The 20954-nt window shown below is 35.5% G+C and overlaps 1 protein-coding gene and 2 pseudogenes across 1 annotated transcript; 1 reads left to right on the forward strand and 2 right to left on the reverse strand.

Moving 5' to 3' along the window:
• Positions 1 to 1333: 1333 nt before the first annotated feature.
• Positions 1334 to 2345, reverse strand: LOC116149747 (olfactory receptor 4C13). The gene has a single exon (XM_031441673.2). The coding sequence runs from the start codon at positions 2343 to 2345 to the stop codon at positions 1419 to 1421; it is 927 nt and encodes a 308-aa protein (XP_031297533.2). The 3' UTR covers positions 1334 to 1418.
• An 8099-nt stretch (positions 2346 to 10444) lies between these two features.
• Positions 10445 to 11361, reverse strand: LOC116149746 (olfactory receptor 4A47-like; annotated as a pseudogene).
• Positions 11362 to 18520: 7159 nt separating this feature from the next.
• Positions 18521 to 19335, forward strand: LOC116149745 (olfactory receptor 4A47-like; annotated as a pseudogene).
• The last annotated feature ends 1619 nt before the right edge of the window (positions 19336 to 20954 follow it).

Consider the following 20954-nt stretch of genomic DNA (forward strand, 5'->3'; position numbering starts at 1 on the left):
GATTTGCTGCTCTGTAAACTGGGGACGTTAATAATGGAACTACTAGCTTAGCACATGAGTGAATCAACTAAAGCGAATATGCCTAATAGATAACAAGTTGTTTATTTAATGCAAAAATATGTGCCAGACCTATTACTGAGTCCAAACTCCTTCTGCTCTCCACATGACAGGCCAATAAATTGGGAGACAGGGTGTTGGGCAGTGAATAGCAACTTTGTTAAGAAAGCCAGCTGACTGAGAGGATGGCAGCCTAATGTCTTAGAGGACCATCCTCCTCCAGTCAGAATACAGGCTTCTTTTATACAAAAAAAAAAAAAAGAAAGAAAGAAAGAAACAAAACAAAACAAAACAAAAACAGGTGAGGGGCTGTGGTTGGTTATTGCATGCTTCTTGCTGCAGGAATTCATTCTTGCAGCCATCCATGTGCGTCAGGCCATGGTATCCCTATAAACCTCCAAAAAACAAAAGTTATTCTCCATTTTGCAACTTGCCATCTCTACATAAGGGAAGAAGAGCTAACATCCTGACAGGCCAGAGCCCAGAGAATAGGCTCTCCTGTCTATTTCAGGCTAAAGGCAACATTGTTTCCCAAAAGGTGCAGAGCTGGCAGGGCTAAGCCTAGAAAACAGGAACAGATCCAATTTGGAGGCAGATGTGTTTTCCTCTAACCTTGGGCTTTTTTGTTGAGATTGGATACACAAATATTTACTTTGGTTTCAAATGCCTCCCCAAGTCTTGGTATGCAGAAAGAAAATATTTCTCTTATATTCAAGAAAAACTATCAGCCATTAAGGGTACTGAAGAGGAATTAAGACTAATTTCAGAATTTCTGGTTTATTTTTGTGCATCAGGAAAATAAAAAGAGATAGAATTTGAATTATTCATTCTCCTTTCGTGGGTGTCTATCTCTTTGCTTTTGGTCAATTCATAGTGCAGAAAAAATTTCTGAGCAGTGAGTACTTCACACAACTGTTGCTCCCCCATGTATCTAAAAGTTTCTATCCGTTATTTGCTCTACCACAGGCTAAGCAAACATAGAAGAAATTCTGAGATCAAGGCCCTATGGAAAAACTTATTTCACCCAAGTAACATATATAAAGAATTTTGTAAAGTAGCAATAAGACTCTGGAGAAAAATATACTTTACAATCATCAAACTAGGGATTTATAGTTGTTCTCTCCGTTGGCTATTCTGCAGCTATGATCATAAACATTGAATCCTTGTAAAGTACATCACAATTTATCAAAATGTATAATAAATGCCTAGCAAATATTAAATGATCAATGGATGCTAGTTTGTGGGCCCCTGTTTTTTTCTGTCAATGATCTGCAAAATTTCTTAGTTTTTCTGTACAATTTACAATAGGTATAATCCTCCCTATGTATATAAATCATCAGTTTCTTGTTATCATGAACAGCCTAAGTTACTCTCCTCTTTATCAAACTCCTCATGGCATTTTTCACCTCTGTGTTTCTCACTGTGTAAATGATAGGATTCAACATGGGAGTGAGGACTGAGTAGAACACACTCACCAACTTGTCCACAGGGTAGGCGGCCACGGGACGTATGTAGGTGAATACACAAGGGAAAAAAGAGAGCACCACTACTGTAAGGTGGGAGCCACATGTAGAGAGGGCTTTGCGCCGTCCTTCAGAGCCACAGGATTTCAGGGAGCACAGGATGACTATGTAGGAGATGAGTAGCATGAAAAAAATGAGTAAGCACATGCCCCCACTGTTAGCTGCCACCACCACTCCAAGCCTGTACGTGTCCCTGCAGGCAAGTTTTAACAGTGGAAAGAGATCACACATGAAGTGGTCAATCACATTGGGACCACACAAGGGCAAGTTGACCATGAAAAGAACCTGTACAATGGCATGCAGTATCCCCCCAATCCAGGCCACCACCACCAGGAGCTGGCAGAGATGCTGTCTCATGATGGCCGTGTAGTGCAGGGGCTTGCAGATGGCCACGTAGCGGTCATAGGCCATGACAGTGAGGATGATGCCCTCTGACCCTCCCAGGAAGTGTTCCAAAGCCAGCTGGGTCAGGCAGCCACCCCAGGAGATAGTTCTCCTCTGGTACAGCAGGTCAATGAGCATTTTAGGAGTTGTGACAGAGGTGAAGGAGGCATCTATGAAGGACAAGTAAGTGAGGAAGAAGTACATGGGGGCTGAAAGCGAAGGGCTGAGGGAGATGGTGATGACCATGAGCAGGTTGGCCAGCAGGGTAAATAGGAAAATGAGCAAAAAGACAATGAAGAGTACTTTCTGCAGGTGTGGATTCTGCGTGAGTCCCAAGAGAACAAACTCAGTCACATTGTTGGGAGGGGTGAGGAGATCCATTCAGCCAGTAACACCTTCCTGGGGCCTGAATTACCCACGAAGGATAAAGAAGAATACCCATTAATCATGAAAGGATTGTGGTCTGAATTTCTTGGTACAAAAACAGAGCAGTCACTGTACCTGTGGAGCACGTCCTTGACACTCCTCCCTCAGTCCTTGTTTCAGTTCTCTCTTACTTCCTTCATGATGTTTCCATTTCTTCAGACACCTAATACCTGTCACCTGTAAAACATCTTAAGGCAACATTTGATGGCAAATTTACTGAGAAAACCCTGGGTTGTCTACATGAGATCTGGATTCTCCATCTGGCTCCAGCTCCATGTGACTCTTCTGAGTCCTCTCTGTGTCCCATGGTTCTGAGCCCTCCTCTGTGTCTGTGAGGTTACAAACTATAATTCACAGATGGATCTTTTAAGCTAAGAGGTGCTGCACACAGGTAAGAGGTATTTCCTCTTCAATGAAAATTCACATTTGAACCCTCAGCTCTAACTGTGGAAAGACACCATGAATACATATTTCCCATAAGCAGGCCATTTAGAGAAATGTATGTAAGTCATTGGCAACACACTCTCCCTGGTACCTGCCAGAACATGTAAGCTATTCAGGTGTGTTTCCTCACCACACCTACCATAGTGCCTGGCATAATGTCTGCACTGCCTGAAACCTGTTAGGTGATGAGTAAATACTTGGTGAATTGTCATTCTCCATGGGTAAGAATATATCTGCTTCCCCAGACCTTAGACCTACCAAGAATCCAAGTGTTCTTATCCTTCTGCTCTGTTTATCATTACTCTCTACTTTATAAAAATCATAAGCAAATGTTTGAAAAGAAGCTGCATACCACATTAATATTTTATGGCATACTCTATGGGACAATATGAAAGTATTAATTGCCTCTAAGAATGAGTATGTTTTTAGGTAATTTTATTTTCAAGATATTCATAAGGTTTGTTAATCCATGTTTTTTTATTTTTCAAATTATGTTCCACATATATTTTGACAGTCATATTCAATAAACTTATAGCTTCAGAAGACTTGGATAAAAAACTATTGCATAAAAGTTCAGTATGTGAGTATCTGTCAAGCAAAGAAATCCTTATTTTCATTCTAAAAGTAAAAATTTAACATAGGCAACAAAAAGTAATAGTTTGCTAGATAAGATAGATATGTATGGACTATACACATAAACATATATACATACACAATACAAACACACATAAAATCTATTACTGTAAGTACCTATTACAAGTTCACTCATTCAACAAACATTTACTAGACATTGTGTATGTTAGTGTATGTTAATGTATGTGTGTTTACATAAAATTATAGAAAGTTCCCTAGTGAAACAACTTTAGTAATCCCTTCCCTGAAATTTTATTACCAAACAGCAGCAACTCATCCCTCCATGATGTATGACCTGCCCATCCCTTTATGCTTCTGCTACAGGCATCCTCATGTCTCCTTCTCCCATCTTCCCACAGCATCCATCATCCACCATTCCTGGTTACAGAATACTGCAATAGTAATGGAATGAGGAAATTTGCAACCATAAATTTCCCAAATAAAAATCATAAATATAATACAATGTATTCTGCAGAAAATGTCTTTTCCTTTCAAAGATAAATAAATAAAGACCTTTATTTTTTAATTAAACAATATGAAAATTTTTATACATATGTGGAAACAAAGAACAGCAGCTTCATTGCATTCTTTTATTCTGTGGCTGACTCCCCAGCAGATCAGAAAAGAGATGATTTTATATAAAGTAAGAATTATACATAACTAATAAATGTGATTTAGAAATGACTATGAAGAAATAAGTATTATTTTTCTTTTCTCTTTGGCACTGCAGTATTCTTTATAGGGTTAAATTCTAAATGAAAATATTTTAAAGGCTAAAACCTTTTATTTACAAATATGTTCAACAAAATTATTAAGAGGTATGGAAAACTTAGAAATTACATGAAATGTTCAACATTGGAGAAATGGTTATTAAAATACAGTACATCCCTTTGACTTGTGCAGTTTTTAAAAGACGTATTTTTGAAAATGGTACAATATCATAGGAAAATTCTGATGTTGTATTTTATAAAGTGGGAAAATTGTGAATGGAAATTTGAGTTATATAGCTATTCTATTTTAATTCTAACTAATTGTGCTATTCTTCTAATTTAAATATATCTCAATAGGAAAAAATACCCCAAGTATTTTTACTTCTAAATCAGTAGTATTGTAGTTGAGTTGATCTTTCTTAATATTTTGCATGCCGAAGAGGGACTGAAATCTCAGATTGGTGAGGAAGAGGGGTGATTGCATAATTTGAAAGAGCCATTTAATCCTGAGCGTCTATTAAAATATGATTTCCTGGAGAGAAAAAAAATCTTACCTGCAAACTTGTCAGACTTAACTCCCTGGTGAGAGCCCAAGGCAGATGTTAGCTCGCCAAGAAAGCAGTGAAGTTGTAAGATTAAAAATGCCAAACAGCTCAGCTATAGTAAGTGCCTTTTCTCATTTATAACTAGTTCCTCTGGATAAGGCCTTTCTCTTGGAGCTTAAAAGTGCTGCTACATTTCCTATTTGTAGGCCAGTTAGGTGAAGTTTCTCAGCTGTAGATGATTGGACCTCAGGGGTATTTCACCACCATTAGATTTTGCCAACAACCCAATTATTTCTCATAACTTAACTGAACTTCAGAGGAGAACTCTTAGAGCATTCATTTTTCATTTTGAACTCTCCCTTAAGTCTACATGAAGAAAAAATACTATGACAAGAGAAAAAAAATAAGTTGGCCATTTATGAAGTTAGGCATTTGAAACAAATGAGCTTTATATTGTCTGAATATTTGCTATTGCATGAATTAATCATTTGAGTAACTATCTGCGTTAAATGTTTTAGTATAATATTTTGTTTTTAAACCAATCTACTATTCATGCAAATCATAATTTTAAATATTATTTTCAGATGTACAATTAAATGATCATTTTGAACCCTATTATAATATTGGCACTTCACATTGTGTAAAGTTTACAGTGCTCATTCAAAGTGGCTGTATCTTGTGTCAGTTTTTGAATTAGGTTAGCATAATATTGATGAAAATAATTAAATAATTCCATTCTGCAATTATATCCAGGGATGGTAGACTGCATTTATTTCTGCAATGGTTTCATTTTGTAATTAATGTTGCAAGGAAAATGAGCGTACAGGTATCTCTTCAGATTCTTGGTTTCATATTTTGGATATATATGCACACACATAGTATTGGTGAATCATACAGTAGTTTTATTTCTAATATCTTGCAAAATCTCCATAATGTTCTCCATAGTGGCAGAAAAAACGTATATTCCCACCAAAGTGCAGTAGGGTTCTATTCTCTCTACATCTTCACCAAAATATGTCGTCTGCTATATATTTCACCTAGCCATCCTAATGAGTGTAAGATAACATGTCATTGTGGTTTTGACTTGCATTTCCCTGTTGATTAGCGATGTTGTTCAATTTCCCATGTTCCTATTGGACATTTGTATGTCTTCTTTGGAAAAAATGTCCATTCACGTGCTTTGCTCAATTTTAAATCAAGTGTTCTTTTTAATTTAGTTGTAAACGTTCTTTATATATTTTATATATTAATGCATTATGAGATATATAATTTGCAAATATTTTCTCCCAATCCATAAGTTACCTTTTCATTCTTTGATTGTATAATTAGCTATAAAGTTTAGTCTGAATTTTAAACTTGATATCCTGGACTTGAATCTTGTGTCGTGATGGGATGAGAATTAATGATCTGATAGCTTTTGCCTCCTCTCTCTGGGAGCCCTGAGCTGCCATTTTATAAGTCTGACAACCTCACTGGACAAACATTGTCTACATTACCCTACATCTACATGGAGAAGAAAGAGACCCAGAAGAACCTTATAGTTATCCCTGCCACGGCACTATTCATATAAGTCAAATCATCTTGGACCCTCCTTAAAGCACAGCAATCAGAAGAATGCCAGAATGTGACTTCAGTGCATGTCACACACACACACACACAAAAACCAGAATTGTTCAGTCAAGTCCTGACTAAATTCATGTATAATCAGATACAGACAAGCAAATGGCAAGATACCCTGTGTGTAGACAGATACAAGCCTGTGGGAGATCACATCAAATACATATGCATATACATATACAAATGCATTCATGTTGCCAATCAAATATTGATCCATGTGTTGTCATATATCAACTCAGAGTGTTCACATATACACACACATAAGTGTAGTTGGATGTAGACCTACATTTCATTGAATGTGCACATACATGTGGTCATAGAGATTCACATGAAGTTGGATCCAGATCTGAGTATGTGGTGGGATATATACTTGTGTATTTTGGATACAGGCATATTAATGTTTGGATACTGACATATTCAGAGAGGTAATCAGACAGCTTACTGAGTCTAGCTGATTATCAACAAGGGGAAGAAATGCCAGGCTGTTGAAAAATAGGACTTTTTCTCTTATCCCACAGCTGGCTCCTAGGTCGCAAGAACATAGCCATGCAACAAGACGTTTATGTTCCACAACTGCTGCATTCATCCCAAGGACACACTCCAGTATCTCTTTCTTTCTTCTTTTTCCACTGAAGTTTCTGTTTTAGGGCTGACTTCCATGGGAGGAAAGAGCCTATAATAGAAAGTGATTGGTACTTCCAAAATAAAGATAACGATGACAGAGCCTTTAAATAAAAGACCCTGTGACCCATTCAGGGGCTAGAGCTTTCTTAACAGGCTACTTGGCTGACAGCTCCCCACGTGATTTTTTTTTTTTGACCCTTCTCTTTCCTAGAAATAAAGCAACTTTTCACTTTGTCCCTCTGTCTCTACTGAGAATTCTTTCTCAATTAGCAGGCAATGATTCACACATTTGGTGAGTTTTTCAATTTGGAGGTCTTTCTACCCACTAACTATATTTCCTTGACTTTGAGGATTGTGCCATAGTTCATGCCAGGAAAAAATATTAAGCCCTTCCTGACCAGCTCATTGAAAATGTGAATCAAATGTAAATAAGAGAGTCCTGTTTTTAAATAAGAAATCACAAGGTAAGATTTATTTACACTCTATAGAGATGGTTATAAATTTGTATTAAGACATTAACAAATCTTTCACAATATATCTTATTCAGAATGGGAAATAAGATATTAACACATGTAATTTTCCTTAAAACAAATGTACACTCTTAACATTCTACATATATTTTAATGAGAAGTTTTCAAACTTTGTAAAATGACACTAAAGTTTAGGGGAGGAGGGGAAAAAGGGAGAAAAAGGAGAAAGTACCCCAAATTTAAATCTTCTTATTGGTGTAAATCCCAACCTACTAAGTAGAAAATTTTCAAATGATTACCAAAATTAATAATTATGTTGGCAGATTATTTTCCTGTTTGGGCTTAGATGTTTCCCCATCATAAACAAAAAAAAATTTAAGTGGGTAAAAAAAATGTTTGAAAAGTTAATATTTAAGTAAAGATTAAAATTTATAGAATAATTGGAAGAATATGGATTTTCCAAGTATAGAACATAGCAAAAAGTAAAAGAATATTAAAATAACATATTTATATAGTAACACGCATAATTATAACACAAAAGTAAAAGTTTTTAGCAAATTTCAAAGAATAAGTATTCATAGTAAATTATATACACATACATCTATAATTTAACCTAGAAAGTGTTCATCAAAATTTATCAGAAAAAATTCACTCTCCAATAGATCAAGAATTAAAGCAATGGATAGTGTCTATATAGTGGATTCTATGTCCCATATATTGTGCAAGAAACAGAACAGAAAGACAAATAACTTCCCCTGACTTCAGATAGATTACAGCCCAATAAAAAGAGATAATTTGTAAAGGCTTTTATCACATAACTTGAAATGACTACATAGATTTGAAAGTTCACTAAATTTCTGTCTTAGTCCACTTGGGCTACTAATACAGAATACCTAACACTTAAACAATAAACATTTATTTTTCACAGGTTTGGAGGCTCAGAATTTCAAGATTAATGTGCCAGCGGATTCTGTATCTGGCTGAGTCCTCACATGGCAGAAGGGTCAAGTGAGCTGATGGGGTCTCTTTATAAAGGCATTTATCTCATTCATGAGAACCTGACCTTCATGATCTAATCATTTCTCACAGGGCCCTCCTCCAAATATGACCACATCATAAAGAATTTAACTTATGATTTTGAAGAGGGACACAAATCCTCAGTCTACTGCAGCATCCAAAAGTGGAGGAATAAATTACATAAGTGCTCATAAACTAAAATGCTTCATATTATCTGGTGAATAGTGTTGTATTTGTGAAGACTAAGATAACATAAGAATTTTTTCTGTAATAGGGATAGAAATCACAATACACTGTTTTTCATACACTGTGATTTACTAGTGAAAATCATGCATTGCCCCAAAGAATGAGCTCCTCATGGATCCAGACTAAATAATGGAGGCAGAATAACAGACTTCTTTTGTAATAGGGAAGAACAGATAGATGACTCTAGGTTAGATCTGCTCCTTTAGTGCTAACCCTGTGCTCTGTGTCCTGTGCTTAGTCTTGTTGGTCTGCATGTCGATAAATGAATGTTGCCTACAGCCTGAAATATACAAGATGGCCCATAAGGGTATAACACTTTTCCATTCATATAGAGATAAATAGTTGCAGAATAGAGAATAGAATTTGTCTTGTTGGAGGTCCACACCCTATTCCCTTCTTAGTATAAAAGGAGCCTGAATTGTGACTTGGGTATGATGATTCTCTAAGACTTTAGTCTTCATCTTCTTGGCCTGCTGGCTTTCCAAAGACAGTCATTATCCTAGACCCAACACCAGGCCTCCCAATGTACTGGCCTATTGTGTGGTGAGCAGAACGTGTTACACTTTGAGCACATACTTCTGACCATTTAGAGGCAGATAATATTATGTTTCTAGCCTCATTCACAGATAGAGAGGATTTTATGAATGATGTCTATCAAACAAAACAATATATTCTGGCTCCTGTATTACCTAGAAAACTGTATTTCATTAACAACAGAGATAAGAAGAGCATATATTGTCAGCATCTTTCTTAACAATGATATCACCCAAAACATCTGGGGCAAAGTTCTAAAATGCATGTTTTTATCTCATGGATTATCATTAATGCTAAATTTGCACAAGAAGGAAGAGACTGGGTCTCTATAGGGTTTATGAAACATAAGCAAAAAAGGATATGGAGATATTAAAAAATAGCAGAGGTATGATCAAGTATTTTAAACTATTTGGGAAGATTAATGGGTCATCTCTATGAAAATATAACTCCAAACAAATCTGCTTCATATGAGAAGATAATATGATTACTCAACTGGGAAAATAAGTAAGGATTGGTTCTTTTCTGCATATATACCTTGTTCATTCACATTTTTATAAACTTAGCCTCCTTATGACTACTATTACAACACTGAAACTTCATTTTTTGATGTTAATATGGTAAGCAATACAAGCAAATTAATATATGTAATGTACTTGTAGATACAAAGGGAAGATACATGCTTTAAATACTAATATGGGCTGTCTTTGTGTGGGGAGGAGTGAATGAAATGTTTGTGTCATATCTCTTCTACTATTTTTTGAGTACTGTAATGAGTTATTAATTCTGAGAAAGAGTACATCATTTAAGAGAGAAACAAAAGAAAATCCTTCACTAACTGAAATAAATTTGCTATATAAGCTGTAGGTTAACTCATCATATAGAATATAAATCTATATTCATGAGTGAGACACTTTACATCCAAAAGTTGTATGTTTCCCTAAGAAATGGTGAAAATCTTAAAAATGTATTTCAAATTTTATATATATTTAATATATATATACACACACATTTGAACTAGGAAATTATGAAAATCTTAAAAGTATATTTAGGTCATTGGAAGTATTCATAAAATAACGTTTTTCATCATGCCCAAGTTATTAAACCTGAAGAGACATTTACTACAGGTAAATAGCCATACATGGCTTTCCTGAAATAGCAATTTGTCATTGAAAATAAGTGATAATATTTTCTCATAAAATAAGAAAATAAGTGTCTCATTTTCTTACTCTTGTCCAGAGCTTTTTCATGGCATTTTTCATCTCTCCATTTCTCACACTGTAGATTAGAGGATTCAACATAAGGGTGATAATGGTATAAAACATGGCCAAGGATTTATCAATGGGTAAGGTAGAAGGAGGTCTCACATACATAAAGGTACAGGAGACAAAGAAGAGGGCCACCACAGTAATGTGGGAGCCACAGGTGGATAAGGCTTTGTGCCTCCCTTCCCGACTAAGATTCTTCAGGAAGTGCAGGATGATCCCATAGATGATGAGTAAGGGCATAAAGATGACCACACAGATCTTCCCATCATTGGCAACCACAGTGCGGCCAATGGTGTAGGTGTCAGAGCAGGAAAGTTTTAACAAGGGGTACGTGTCACAGACGAAGTGGTCAATGATATTGGGGCCACAGGAGGGAAGGTTATAAACAAAGAGAGGATGAGCTAAAGCATGTAAAAACCCACCAACCCAGGCCAACAGCAGCAGCAGAACACACACTTGCTTATTCATGATCATTGAATAATGCAGGTGTTTACAGATGGCCACATAATGGTCATAAGCCATGACCACCAGAAGACAAATTTCAGCACCACCCAAAAAGTGCCCTAGAAAAAGCTGGGTCATGCAAGCTTGGAAGGAAATGGTTTTGTTCCTACAGAGTAAATCTAGAATCATATTTGGGGTGACTGTAGTAGAATAAGCAGCATCCATAAATAATAAGTAGCCAAGAAAGAAGTACATAGGGGAATCCAGGGTCAGGCTCACCACTAAAGGCACAACAATGAAGAGGTCACCCCCATTGTCACCATGTAGATGAGCAAGAACACAACAAATAATATTTTCTGACCTTGGGGGCTCTGAGTGAGCCCCAAGAGGACAAATTCAGTCACATTCCTCCTTTGTTCCATAGAATCTTCTGTATGTTTTATTTCAGTGTTCAGGGAAAAATTTTCTGGTAATATAATTGTTCCTAGGGATTTTCTGAAGTCTTAGATAATGTGTTTATTCAATCAAGAAATAGGCAGTATGGTTTATTATGTTCCAGTACTTTCAGTGATTGTAGTACAAGGCTGATTAAAATATCCTCCTTAATCTCAAAAAACTTTCAGTCTAATGAAGTGGCAAGTAATTTAGAGACATATGGGGGGCAAGAACACATTATTAAGTAAATGAGTTGCCACAATTAGCTTTCCATCTGGAAGCTAATTAAATTGTATATATAGCTAATACCTTATACAAAAATGTAAATTGGTTGAAGTTCTAATAAAAAAGGAAAGAAAAATTTACTTCATTTTAATTTCCAGTCATTAAGGAAATGATCTCCAATCTAGGGTTGGAAGAAACTTCTTAACCAATCATTTAAATCCCAAAGAGATATATTTAACAATTTCAAAAATGTTTTTAAGGTTTTAGGAAAAGATACCAAAATGTAAATAGACAAAGGCAGTTTAGTGAAAGATTTACATTTTACAGGTTCTACACAGAGTTAATGTCTAAAATAGACAAAAATCTCAAAACAATTTATGCACAAAATAAAAATAAAATATAAAATAAATTAAAAAATACAAACAATTAAAGGAAAAAGACATCTAAATGTCCAACAAGCGTATGTCAGTACACTGAGGCTGGGAACAGAAAAGTGGGAATTGAAGTAATGGCTTGCTTACTACAGTATTATTTTGGATTCTTGAAAGCCACTCAATCAAGGTCTTCAGAGGCTATATCATCTTTTAATTTTTTACAGATTAATAAACAATGTTTAGAAAACATATTGATTGAGACTATCATCAGATTTGCAAATATCTCCCCATAAAAATATCCCAAATTAGTTACACTTGAAATTAGTTTCTAAGACTACTTTATGTTAAAGAACGTCTCTTTATGTTAGAGAGTGTAATACAAAACTATTTAGGAAGAGTATTATAGAATAGACTCAATCTCCATATACTTTAGTGATCATAAAGGATTGCTAACATGGTTGATTTTGAAAATCACAAAGGAGAACCTTTAAAAGATTGAACTCTCATGCCACCATTGTACTCTGGCAAATGTAAAGCTTAGTGCAGAATCTTGCATACAAATACCCTTCCTGGGTTACCTGCACAAGGAGAAAGCCACTCAATCCATATTCTGGATTCTCTGCCTTCTCCTTTGTCCTTTACCCACTGATGCCATCATGGAGAGCAAGATACATGTACCGTCACTGGACCTGGAACTGTTTCCATGTGACCAACTCATTCCATGCAGGCAGAAATCTAACTTATCTCAGTCATTCAGAAAAATATTCATTTTCAGAAAATTTGGGTTTTCAAAATGAGTATCAATGGCCTATTACTAAAGATCTCTGAATCTTGATTCTAAACAGAGAAGTAAAATAATAATTGTTGGCAGGATTTGTCTGAATCACCAACTAATGTTAATTCAACATTTTGGTTGGAGAGAAAACAAATTATGTATGAATTGTTTACATAAGAATGTTTCTGTTTGTGACTTATACCAATAAAAGTGAAATACAGAAATAGCTTTTGCAATCTTTTGATTCTCAATCAGTTATACTGCCCTGCCTTGATACAGCATTGTTGAATTTTGGGTTTCCTGAAAAATGGAGAATGATTACATATACATACTTTATTATGTTCAGAGTCCAGCATTTCAGTTCGTGAATGTCTGTCATGTAAGGAAAGAGCAAAGATCTGTAAACCCTTCATCTACATTTGAACTACTGGACATGTTATGGAGTCATTCCAAGGGTGATTCTTATCTAATTAAATTCAATGGGACCTTAATCATAATTTTGATGTTAGACTCTATCTCCAGAGATGCCACCAGGATAATCACAATGTATAACAAGACTTACAGGACTATGTTCCCCAAGGAGAGGCATTAAAAAAAAAAACTTAAAAACTTGAGGTCAGATCACCAAAAGGGAAAAGTCCAGTCTAGGCAGAAATAAAATACATAAAAATTTGTTTAAATCATGAACTTCAACATAAGACAAGATACAGTAAACCTCCTAGAAGAAAACATAGGCAAAACATTATCTCACATACATCTCAAAAATGTTCTCCTCGGGCAGTCTACCCAAGCAATAGACATAAAAGCAAAAATAAACAAATGGGACCTAATGAAACTTACAAGCTTCTGCACAGCAAAGGAAACCATAAATAAAACAAAACAAAACAAAACAAAACAACAACCTACGAAATGGGAGAAAATTTTTGCAAAAGATGAAACTGACAAAAGCTCAATCTCCAGAATATATAAGCAGCGAATATGATTCAATAAGAAAAAAACTAACAACCCAATCCAAAAATGGGCAGAAGACCTAAACAAGCAATTCTCCAAGGAAGACATACAAATGATCAATAGGCACATGAAAAAATGCTCAGTATCACTAATTATCAGAGAAATGCAAATCAAAACTACAATGAGGTATCACCTCACACCAGTCAGAATGGCCATATTCAAATGTCCACAAATGACAAATGCTGGAGAGGCTCTGGAGAAAAGGGAATCCTCCTACACTGCTGGTGGAATGCAGTTTGGTGCAGCCACTGTGGAAAACAGTATGGAGATTCCTCAAAAGACTAGGAATAGAATTACCATATGACCCAGGAATCCCACTCCTGGGCATATATCTAGAAGGAACCCTACTTCAGGATGACACCTGCACCCCAATGTTCATAGCAGCACTATTTATAGTAGCCAAGGCATGGAAAGAGCCTAAATGTCCATCAACAGAGACTGGAACAAGAAGAAGTGGTATATTTATAAAATGGAATACTACTCAGCCATAAAAATGGCAACATAACACCAATTGCAGCAACATGGATGCTCCTGGAGAATGTCATTGTAAGTGAAGTAAGCCAGAAAGAGAAAGAAAAATACCATATGAGATCACTTAAATGTGGAATCTAAAATAAAGAAGAAAAGAACATTAATACAAAACAGAAATAGACTCATAGACATAGAATACAAACTTGTGGTTGCCAGGGGGGAGGGGGGTGGGAAGGGACAAACTGGGAGTATGAAATTTGTAGATACTGACAGGCATATGTAGAATAGATAAACAAGATTATACTGTATAGCACAGGGAAATATATACAAGGTCAATGGTAGCTCACAGAGAAAAAGAATGCAATAATGAATATATGTATGTTCATGTATACCTGAAAAATTGTGCTCTACACTGGAAGTTGACACAACATTGTAAACTGACTGTAACTCAATGAAAACAATGTTTTAAAAAATCATGACCTTCAAAATAGGAAAATATGTTTAAGCTTTGTCTTTGAAGATGATATCTGAACAGATTTCCAAAATATTATGAATGCTAATTTCAGAACAAGTTGTTTAAAACTTGTTTCAAATGCAGAACAATTTTATCACATACTTGGTCATATATTTTCAGAGAAGCAAGTTGATAGAATCTGTGTTAGTGTAGAAGTAGGGAAAGAAAATATTTGTGGGCCTATTCTATTAATCTCCAAGTGCTCATGGGGCATTTACCAAAGCAGACTGTTCACTAGGCCATGACACAATTGCAATACATTTCAAAGGACTTAAATCATAGAGTACATATTTATGTATATGTATATGTATTTTTTACATATGTATTTTGTAACAATGTAATTCAACTAGAAACTGATAACTAAAATATATCATCTTCCAATTATGAATTTAGCAATATAAATCTAAAGTAACTGAACATTTTGAAAGGTACATTTTCAACACAGGGATAATAATGCAAATGTCTATAAAAGATATATGAAATGTATTTATGAAGTGTATGTATACATATAAAAGGTTATATTTAATATATATTATTATATATAAATCAACTGGATGCAGCTAAAGGAGTGCTTAGAGAGAAATTTATACCTTAAATGCAGTATTGGCAATCAAGAAATGTTACAATGAATGAACTGAGCTTCTGTCCCAAGAAGCTAGAAAAAGATAATAAATATAAACACAAAGAACACTGTAGAAAGGAAATATCAAATAGAAGACAGAAATCATAATAGAAATTAATTGAAAATAGAGAAAATATTTAAAACCAAACTTGGTTCTTTGAAAGTTTAATATAATTGATAAGATCCTAGAAAACAGATTAAGAAAAAATAAGAAAAAAGAACCAATTATCAGAATCAGCAATGAAGAGTGGTTCATCACTGCAGACATGGCAGAGCTTAAAAAGACAATAAAATGATATGATGAGCAAATTTATGACAGTGTCCTCACCAGCTAAGAGAAAATGGACCACTGCTATAAAAACGCAAGTTTCTAAACACACAAGGAAAAATAATTAAAAGCTGGAATAGCTTAATACCTAAATCCCACCATTCCCAAACAAAGCTTCATGCCCACATACTTTGAGAATCAATGAATTCTATAGACCAAGTTATAAATAGTACAAACCTACATAAATGGTTTCACAGTAGGGAGAAATTAAGACAATTTCTAATGCATTTTATGCATCCAGCAAAACCCTTATACTAGAACGAAACAAAGTATGGCAAAGAAAATAATTAGATTAATGCTTCCCATTAACAAAGTCACAAAATTCTGAACACAGTATTTAGTACTTAATTTGATTCTATTGAATTTTTTTTTTATTCTTGTTGATGTGATTTTTGAGGAGGTCTTGAGAAGTGCTCAGTCTTGGGACATTATGTGCCACTACTGATGCTAAATCTTCATAAGTATTCAACTCAGTGCCCTGGCTTTGTGAACCAGGAGCTTTTCCAGCTGGTGAGAATATGCATTATTTTAGGTCCAGTGTGGGGACCAAACATTCTTCTCAGTAGTCCATCTGGTTAAATCTTTCCCCAGCCTCAGGCAGTTTCCTGAAATTCATGCACTAATCAGTACTCTGAAGAATAGCTGAAAGGAATCCAGAATTCTCTCTGCAGGGTCTGTCTGTCTCTCTTTCTCACTCTATTTCTATGGACAAGAATTACTTGCATTATTTTCAGTTTTCTACAATTTGAAGAGTTGTAAAGCAGCTTAAGGTTAGTAAAATGTATAAATCCCATAGAATCATGACTCCAAAGGAATGTTATAGATAACACACAGATTTTTCTGTGATTGTGTTGCATTTCTGCCTTTAGCAATATTTTCTCCAAGCAAAATTTCATTTATTTAGCAGCTATACTTCAAAAGAAGTACACATGCCTCATGAACACAGTAAACGTACATAAAGAGAAAACTATATTCACATTTACAGTTTTACAAAGGAAAAACCACAAAATTTCTACATTCATTGGAGTTTTAACAAGAAACAGCATACTCAAAATGGGAGCTTAAAATGAGTTGAATATGTTTAGTTGTCAAGGTATGGATTGAGTTGAGGGAAACTAAGAGGGGATGATAAAGACCACAGGGTTAATAACAGTAGGAAGACATGAACGTAATAGGGCCTCAGAGAAAGATCACAGGAACCCAGAAGGTCCATCCAAAGGAGACCATCATCAGTGAAATATACCCAGCCACTGACAAACTACTACAGGAGACCAGGACAATAAACACTATGATATTTCTCTTTTCTTCTCACCTGCCCTGGAATGTTCAGCTCATACTACTCCTTGGCCAGAGGGAAGGGGGACTGGTTAAAGGAGATCAGGAAAGAGAGCTGCTCATGCCAGAGAGAGTGAGAGATCTCAGTGGGTGAAATAAAAATAATTTTTAACATTCCAACTGTTTATTCAGTTTTTGGGGGTTTTTGTTGTTGTTGTTGTTGTTGTTGGAAGTAAGAGAGTAAATGCTATGTTTTGGAGTTAGCTTGAAAAATAGAAAACACAGAGGGAATTGAAAGTCTTCCAATGGGTTTATTCACTTAATTTTATTGAACAGGAATGTGAGTCAGACCTACGCTGGGGGATACAGGCCTATACCTCTTAGACTTATTTAAGTGGCTTTTAAATGGGGTGAATTAGACTCACTCTGTATATCAACAGTGTGCAGAACCAGAATCAACAGTTGTACAAGTATTTTAATAGTTAAGGAAGAGATTTTAGCATCTCTTATTGGCTGAGAAGTAGTAAGATTTACTGTATTGTGAGCTCCCTGTGCCCAGATGTCCTCCAATAAAGGCCCAGGGACAAGCTGCTGAAGGACTTGAGCATCTTTATAAGAAGCTGAACTAAACAGCATCAGTTGTTCACTCTTTTTTATCATGTTGCTTATCCACTTATACACTACAGGAAAAAAACATATTATCAAAATGTCTTGGATTATCTGAAAACCCAATATATTAAGTCACCTTGCTACTGAAAATGTTGTCTTTACAGGTTAATGCCCCAATTGTGAATTCAACTCAGCACTGATGTAAAAGTAGGCAGGATGAATATGACCGAATTCATTCTAATAGGATTTAAGCAGAATCATCAGATGCAGAAAATCCTTTTTTTCATGTTACTTATCTCCTACATTGTCACTGTCATGGGCAACCTGCTCATTGTGGTTACTACCATCTACACCCAACTTTGGACTATCCCATGTATTTCTCCCTAAGCTGACATGTCTTTGGTAGATGCATGCTATTCATCTTCCATAATCCCTAAAATGTTAGCTAATTTGCTCTCTGATTCAAAAACTCTCTCGTTCTCAGTGGCTGTATGACACAGCCCTTTACTCAACTTTTGTTGGGAGCTTCAGGGATTGCCCTCCTTGTCGTCATCACCTATGACCCTACGTGGTTATCTGTAGACCTCTGCACTATAATACACTGGGCACAAATAGATACATCACACACATTGTTTTAATTGAATGGATAAATAAAAGATGAAACTTATAAAGCATTTAAAAGTTTTCTGCCTGTTTTATAGGTAAAATGCTTTTAATATGTGAAGCCAGCTCCTGTACAGACTAGATGGAACCAAGGAACAATATAACTTACTTTGTCCTCTTGGGCCTCATACAGATTCCAAAGGAGCAGAAAGTCATTTCTGTCATGTTCTTGTTCTTCTATATTTTGACCATGGTGGGCAATCTGCTTGTTCTGATGACAATTACTGTCAGTAAGACCCTCAGTTCACCGATGTACTTTTTTCTTGTTAGCTTCTTTTATGGATGTAAATTATTCCTCTTCTATTTCCCCCAGATTGATTTCAGACTTATTTTGGGGGGAAACCCAATACCCCTTGAATCTTGCATGACTCAGCTGTTTACAGAGCATATTTTTGGAGGATCAGAGGTCTTCCTTTTGCTGGTGATGGCCTATGACCACTATGTGGCCATCTGTAAGCCCTTGCATTATTTAGTTATCATGAGAAAAAGGGTGTGCTTTGTGCTGCTGGTGGTGTCCTGGGTTGGAGGTTTTCTGCACTCAGTCACTCAACTTGGTACTATTTATTAGCTCCCATTCTGTGGCCCCAATGCCATTGACTACTTTATCTGTGATGTATACTCATCTGTACTGACAACTATGTCATTGGCCTCATAGTAGTGGCCAGTGGAGGACTGATGTGTACTATTGTGTTTCTGTTCTTACTCATCTCATATGGAGTCATCTTGCATTCTCTAAAGAAAGTTAGTCAGGAAGGGAGGCAGAAAGCCCTCCAGACTTGTCATTCCCACATCACTGTGGTTTTCTGCTTTTTCGTTCCCTGTATTTTCATATATGTGAGACCTGCTAAGACTTTCCCCATTGATAAATCATTAAGCATGTTTTTTACAGTCATCACCCCTATGCTGAACCCTTTAATCTATTGTCTATGAAATTCTGAGATGACTAATGCTATGAAGAAGCTCTGGGGAAAAAAAGGCAGATCAAGTATTGAATGAGGGTATTATCCATCACAAAGAAATGAATTTAGCATTAGGGTCAATCTCTTTGGAATGTAAAAGTCTTCATAAATCTAATGCAAATGTTCTTTTTCTATCAAGGATTTATAATAATTAAATTAGACGTTGAATTATATGTTCAGAAACAATGACAGTTTCTGTGTTTGAATATACATCCTGTAATATCTGGTTGATTACTGCACTTGGTGAGGTGGAAAGGGGTGGAAAGCTTTAAGCAGCGAGTCAATAAATAATATGTAATGAATTAATCAATGAAATTTTTATAGTTGCACTAGTTTTAGTGAATTTCTGCATTTACTTTTATTGCTTTCTCATTCTTAGTTTTATTTTTGTCAGATTCTTGTGTTTAATCATCATTCTGTGTATTGTATTGGTTAAAAGATTTAATGCTATATTGACTATTGTCTTTACTTCATTTGCCTTACTTGTGAAATTTTAATGTAATATTTTAATTTTAAAATAAAATTTGTATGATAGATAATAATAATTATTAAAAATAGACTCTATAGAAAATGAAAGAGTGTAGAATAAAACCTCCCCCATATCCCAAACCATTGTCTCTTACTCTTCCAGATACAATCACTCTGTTCCTAACATTCAACTCTTAACCTTTGCACAAGCATATTTTCATACATCCATGTGCTTATGGCTCTGTTTAAATTTTGCATTGCACAGCTTAGCCTTCTGAAGATATTTACAGACCAGTCTATACTGAAGTAATTAATTCTCAATTTCCTCATACTTTCACTTTGTTATACAGATGCACTAAACTGAAAGGACCCGTGATAGGGAAGAACAACTGGCTTCATAGTGGGTCTGCTTCTTTTACTTTGACCTTTGTGTTCTATTGCTTTTGCTACAAGTTAATCACTAAAGGGGGGTTGCCTATAGCTTAAAGTATACAAAAAGAACGGCCCATCTCTGAAAGCCCTGCCTCCAGTGCCTGAGCATTAACTTAAAATATCTTTGGCTCAAGGAAACATCCTGACCAGGCCCACTTGTGAATGACTGCAGGAAATAAGAAATTAACACATGCCCTCTGGAGTCTGGCCAGAACCAGGAAATATTTGCAACACCGTATCACCTTTTAAACTTTACTGCCTCACTTCCCCCTTTCTGTTCTATAAAGAAACTAGCACCCAAGTCCAGGCAAGATGGTTCTTTGGGACACTAGTCTACCTTATCTTTGGTCTGCTGGCTCCCCAAATAAAGTCACTATTCCTTGCCCTAAAAACTTGCATCTCAATTTATTGGCTTGTGTGGTAAGAAGTACAAACTTGGATTTGGTAGTAAAAACTCATTTTTATTATAATATTTACTAGTCATTCACTTTGAGTTTTGCTTTATTGGTGTGGATTTTCCATTATTACAAATTTCATATACATTTCTGAGGATTGGTGACCAGTTTAAGTATGATATAATGCTAAAGATCATAGTCTTTTTGAAGAAGATTCTTCTGAGTCAAAATTAGCTTTGCCACTCATTATGTAAACTTTGGCAAAATACAACTTCCTCAAGTTTTGTTAAATGTGGAATAGTGGAGATAGTCTCAAGATCAAATGAAACAATCTTTATAAGCTCTTAGACAATTATATGCTCATAAATGTTAGTTATTGTGAGCATTTTATTATTAGAGTCTTAAATTGTAATAGAACTACTTACTTGGCACAAAGTGTTAAGCTTATATATATATGTT

This window comes from Camelus dromedarius, chromosome 28, assembly GCF_036321535.1.
Source record: "Camelus dromedarius isolate mCamDro1 chromosome 28, mCamDro1.pat, whole genome shotgun sequence".
NCBI classification, from domain to species: Eukaryota; Metazoa; Chordata; class Mammalia; order Artiodactyla; family Camelidae; genus Camelus; species Camelus dromedarius.

Excerpts from the sequence above, each read along its gene's own strand:
- LOC116149747 (XM_031441673.2), bottom strand. The coding sequence starts at position 2,345 with ATGGATCTCCTCACCCCTCCCAACAATGTGACTGAGTTTGTTCTCTTG.